Source organism: Penaeus chinensis, chromosome 42, assembly GCF_019202785.1.
Source record: "Penaeus chinensis breed Huanghai No. 1 chromosome 42, ASM1920278v2, whole genome shotgun sequence".
NCBI lineage: Eukaryota > Metazoa > Arthropoda > Malacostraca > Decapoda > Penaeidae > Penaeus > Penaeus chinensis.
This window is the reverse complement of record NC_061860.1, coordinates 8,932,438-8,937,437: the sequence shown is the minus strand read 5'-3', so window position 1 is coordinate 8,937,437 and position 5,000 is coordinate 8,932,438. Positions and strand designations below refer to the sequence as shown.

The 5,000-nt window shown below is 37.1% G+C and overlaps 1 protein-coding gene and 1 long non-coding RNA gene across 3 annotated transcripts in view; one reads left to right on the top strand and one right to left on the bottom strand.

Annotated features, from left to right (window-relative positions):
- Positions 1-1,238, bottom strand: part of LOC125047818 — a 10,512-nt gene extending 9,274 nt beyond the window's left edge. Inside the window, exon 1 of the long non-coding RNA XR_007116774.1 lies at positions 863-1,238. This is a non-coding gene — a long non-coding RNA (uncharacterized LOC125047818). The remainder of the gene's footprint in view (positions 1-862) is intronic.
- The window catches only part of LOC125047817 (MARVEL domain-containing protein 1-like), a 58,152-nt gene that overhangs the window by 48,387 nt on the left and 4,765 nt on the right, over positions 1-5,000 (top strand). Inside the window, exon 3 of one of the 2 annotated variants that reach the window (XM_047646311.1) lies at positions 4,037-4,159. In XM_047646311.1, the coding sequence (XP_047502267.1) occupies positions 4,037-4,159 (123 nt within the window). Of the gene's footprint in view, positions 1-4,036; positions 4,160-4,459; positions 4,562-5,000 lie in introns of both variants that reach the window. The other variant, XM_047646312.1, reaches the window with a different exon arrangement.

Sequence of the window (5,000 nt, the reverse complement as noted above, 5' to 3'; positions counted from 1 at the left end):
ATGAAGAGAGATGCAAAAGGGAAAGAAGATTTGCTTTTTGCATTTATATATATATATATATATATATATATATATATATATTATGGTGTGGATAATTTTCATGCCGTTTTTATTGATATGTTGGAATATTCATTTATATTTGTTTTTTTATATCATATTTTTTATATCATTATTTTAATTTGCGAGCCAGGTCAGTCAAGATGCAAAGTTAATTCAGTGTTACTGAGAGATTTTTATCATCTACAGAAAGTAGATATCTGGATAGAAATATGAATTCCACTATTCACATAGAATCTGCTCATATTTTAAGTAATTGCCCAGAAACAAAATTCCATTGTCGTATATATGTATTTTTTTCTCTCTCCAATTATAGGAACACTAATGACTTTATAGTCTCATTTCCTTAGCCTAACCACAGCATAATCACGTGGCCAATGTGTGGAAAGTTTCTGAGTTGATCCAACTAGGAATTTCATGGCTTCGTTTAAGTGGGAAGACTGGAGGCTGCCTGCTTGCAGAATGCTCGCTGATGTTTGCTCTCATTGTGTTCCGAACTCTTGGAAGGGAAACAGAAGGATTTGCAGGATGCATATGTCATATCATTAAATTTACGCACACATAATATATAAACATATATATATATACATATATTTATACACACACACACACACACATACACACACACACACACACACACACACACACACACACACACACACACACACACACACACACACACACACACACACACACACACACACACACACACACACCACACACACACACACACACACACACACACACACACACGCACACACACACACACATATATGTATATATATGTATATATATATGTGTATACATATGTATGTATATGTATATATATGTATATATACACAAAAAACACAACTTTTTACACATTTAGATGACATATAGCATGATAAATTATCATAAACATTAACATATTTTAACCACACCACAAACACACATACAAATCACAGGATCAAACACGGTCACACACTTAACCCTTAAATCTCACGGATTGATTACATGTCATTTAAGTAGAAAAGCCAAAAGGCAAATAAATGCTTACTTAAACACGCACACAGTTTAACATTGTAATCGGAGTGATTTGTGTCGGTATGTTTGGATGCCTGTGTGTGTGTGTGTGTGTGTGTGTGTGTGTGTGTGTGTGTGTGTGTGTGTGTGTGTGTGTGTGTGTGTGTGTGTGGGTGTGTGTGTGTCTGTGTGTGTGTGTGTGTGTGTGTGTGTGTGTGTGTGTGTGTGTGTGTGTGTGTGTGTGTGTGTGTGTGTGTGTGTGTGTGTGTGTGGGTGGGTGTGGATGTGGGTGTGTGTATGTGTGTGTTAGAAGTAGTATTGTACACACAAAAACACACAAACGCCAACGTACAAGCACACATATATATACTTATATTGTATATGTATATTTATATATATATATGTATGTATATATATGTATATATATGTATATGTATATATATACACATATATATGTATACGTAGACATATGTATGTATGTATATATGTATGTATGTATATACACATACATATATACCCACATATATGACATTGCTGTCCAAAATCTGATCGTTCTCCCTTCCATGGGCAGCATAAATCGAAAGGGTTTATGAACTGTGTGATTTTACATGCTATTGTTATAACTGTAATTTTGTATATATATATAAATTGCATGCAGAGTGTACTAGGCATGGGCATGTCCTTAACCCTCATTGTATCATAAGTGTTCTATGATTTAATAGTTCTGACAACGGATTGGCTGATTGCGCGATTTAAATTAAGCGAAAAAAGATTATGTAATATTTCCTGTGAGAAGAAAGTCCGTGATACAGAAAGCTATTTTTTTTGCATTGTTGCTGTTCTGTTCTTGTTGTTATGATTTTTTGTCCTTGAGGTTTTGCAATGAAATTGTCAATTGCATTTGTTGGTCGGACGTTTTTATCAAGCTTTATTGACAATTAATACTTTGATGAATATAATGTATTTCTAAACGATAAGATTTGTTTTGCATCAACTATTGACGATACATATATATTTTTTTCTTAATTTTTCACACTATTCTTAAATTCTGTATTTTTTTTTTTTTTTTCATTTTAACCAAAAAAATAAAAAAATCTGCTGGTCCTTTGTGTGAATCCTTTTTTTAATGCTATGTATCTATAATGTATTTTAACCTTTAACATCTGTGAAATTATCAATTTTTCTTTCATTAAAAACTTACCTGATCTTTTAACATTCAGTATAAAGTATACCTTCAGCTGCCTTTAAACTGAAATCAAAGAAGAAAAAATAGAAAGTTTCCTTTTTTACACACACACACACACACACACACACGCATGTGTTATGTGTGTGTGTGTGTGTGTGTGTGTGTGTGTGTGTGTGTGTGTGTGTATGTGTGTGTGTGTGTGTGTGTGTGTGTGTGTGTTTGTGAAAAAGAAGGAGAGGGAGAGGGAGAGAGGGCGAGGGAGAGAGGGAGAGGGAGAGGGAGAGGGAGAGGGAGAGGGAGAGGGAGAGGGAGAGGGAGAGGGAGAGAGAGAGAGAGAGAGAGAGAGAGAGAGAGAGAGAGAGAGAGAGAGAGCGAGAGAGAGCGAGAGAGGGGGGGAGAGGGGGAGAGGGGGAGAGAGAAGGAGAAGGAGAAGGAGAAAGAGAGAGAAAGAGAGAGAAAGAGAGGGAGGGAGGGAGGGAGGGAGGGAGGGAGGGAGGGAGGGAGGGAGGGAGGGAGGGAGGGAGGGAGGGAGAGAGGGAGAGAGGGAGAGAGGGAGAGAGGGAGAGAGGGAGAGAGGGAGAGAGGGAGAGAGAGAGAGAGAGAGAGAGAGAGAGAGAGAGAGAGAGAGAGAGAGAGAGAGAGAGAGAGAGAGAGAGAGAGAGAGAGAGAGAGAGAGAGAGAGAGAGAGAGAGAGAGAGAGAGAGAGAGAGAGAGAGAGAGACAGAGAGAGACAGAGAGAGACTGAGAGAGAGAGAGACAGAGAGAGGCAGAGAGACAGAGACAGAGAGAGAGACAGTACGTTTCTGATAGACTTTTCGATAATAGTAGTTATCAATTAAAAACAAGTCATAAAAATAACAGTGAAATAGAGGTTTTATTATTTTGCAGAGCTGATATTTTGATTTAGATATTATTAAACTATGATTTCATATTTTGAAAAAAGGCTACAGCTGTAGACTAGTATAGTGAAGAAGACATCTTAGAAAGCCATTAGAAGAATAAATAGACATAATATTAAAAGGTAAAATGACTAACATCAGGTGGTGGAATCTGGGTTTAAACAAATATCCAGAAACTGTATATAAATCATACATTCACCCTGTCCATTAATATTTTATCACTTATCATTATTTACAAATTGTTTGATTTTTTACCGACATTATAAAGCGAGGGTAATCATTAATGGTCATGGTATAGATTGCAATGCTAATGATGGAAATCGTATAATGTTCATTATGATTTGAGTGTGTTGCATTGAAATTTTGTTCTTTGCATCCAAAAAGTTTGTTTCGGTATTTTTGTGAATGTAAGATTTATACAGGTATATAGATTTCTGGATCTGAAGCTTAGTCTTGGTACTGTATCACACTCATTAGTGTTTTATTTTTGAATTCCATTTAGATTGGAACAGGAAATCACACAACACTGAGGATAAGATTAAGAAAAGACTTGGTTAAGATAATTACCAAGATATGGGGTGAGGGAATCAGTGTATCTATAGTAAGGCTTGTAAAACTGCTATGCCTTTATGTATATAATTTTTTTTTTCTTGTTATGTAATTTAAATTAGATTGCATGGAGAGCATTCAGATATTCATGTTGCATTTTGACAAGACTTTCTATTTCATCCTGTGTGTTGCTACTATTAATGATCATCGTTATTATTATATTAAAAATTGAACTGTTTTATAGCATGTCGATTACACATCCCATGTGCGCAGTACCCCGAGCTTGTGTTTGATTTCCTGTTGCAGTATTGTGTGCTAATTTTCCCTTCCCTCTTGCTTGCAGGAACTCATTCTAACAGCTCTCTTTGCGGTGCTTTACATAATAGCTAGCATTGTCCAGATAATCAGCTCTGTCACAAGGCCGCGGCCACCCAGTCGCCTGAAACCCTTCTACATATTGTCGGGGGTAAGTATAGCGTGTAGATTTCCGCCTCATCTCCTCCTCTCCCCTTAGGTTGACTGACTGACCTGGCTTCGACAGATCCCTCGAACCGCTGCTCTCGGGACACTTTGCTTCCTTGTACCTCTCGGTCTTCCGCACTGGGGGGGTTTTGGTGTGATCTTTACCTCCCTTTATTCATTTATTTTTTTTTATCATTAATTCTCTTTAGTTTCACACCACACACTCCGTTTCCTCAAAGGTCCCCCCGACCTGTTCCTCGACGCCTAAGTTTTAGCCGCTACGAAGGACATATCTCTCTTGCAGGAGCTGCTCAACACCGCCATTACCACTCTGCTCTATCTCATTGCTGTCATTGTGCAGCTCTGCAGTATCCAAGCTTCCCCTGGGAGAAACATCGCAGGAGGGGTAAGAGGCAATCCCATCCCAGACTCCACTGACCAGTCCCCTCCCCTAATCTCACCGTGACTACCATTTCTACTTTAACAGTCTCGTTTTCTCCGTTTATTCATTTGTGTTATTATTAAAAACAAAGTTTGTTGTGGGATAAAGGTTATTGTAAGTGTGTGTCTGTGTGTGTGTGATTAATCACTTCAAACATACAGTTGATTGTAATGACTAAAATTTAGTTGGGTAAGTACTTATATTCTAGTAATCATGGCTTGTGTTTATTTATCTTAATATCCTAATATGTGCAGTTTGGTTGTCGTGTTTATTGAACATTTTTCAATAAAAAAAAAAATTAATGAATGTATGAAAAAAATGGAAGTAGTGAAGTAACAAAGATAATACGTATGTAATATTCCTAATTCGAATTCTGATCAAATCAGATAATTATATTCTCTAC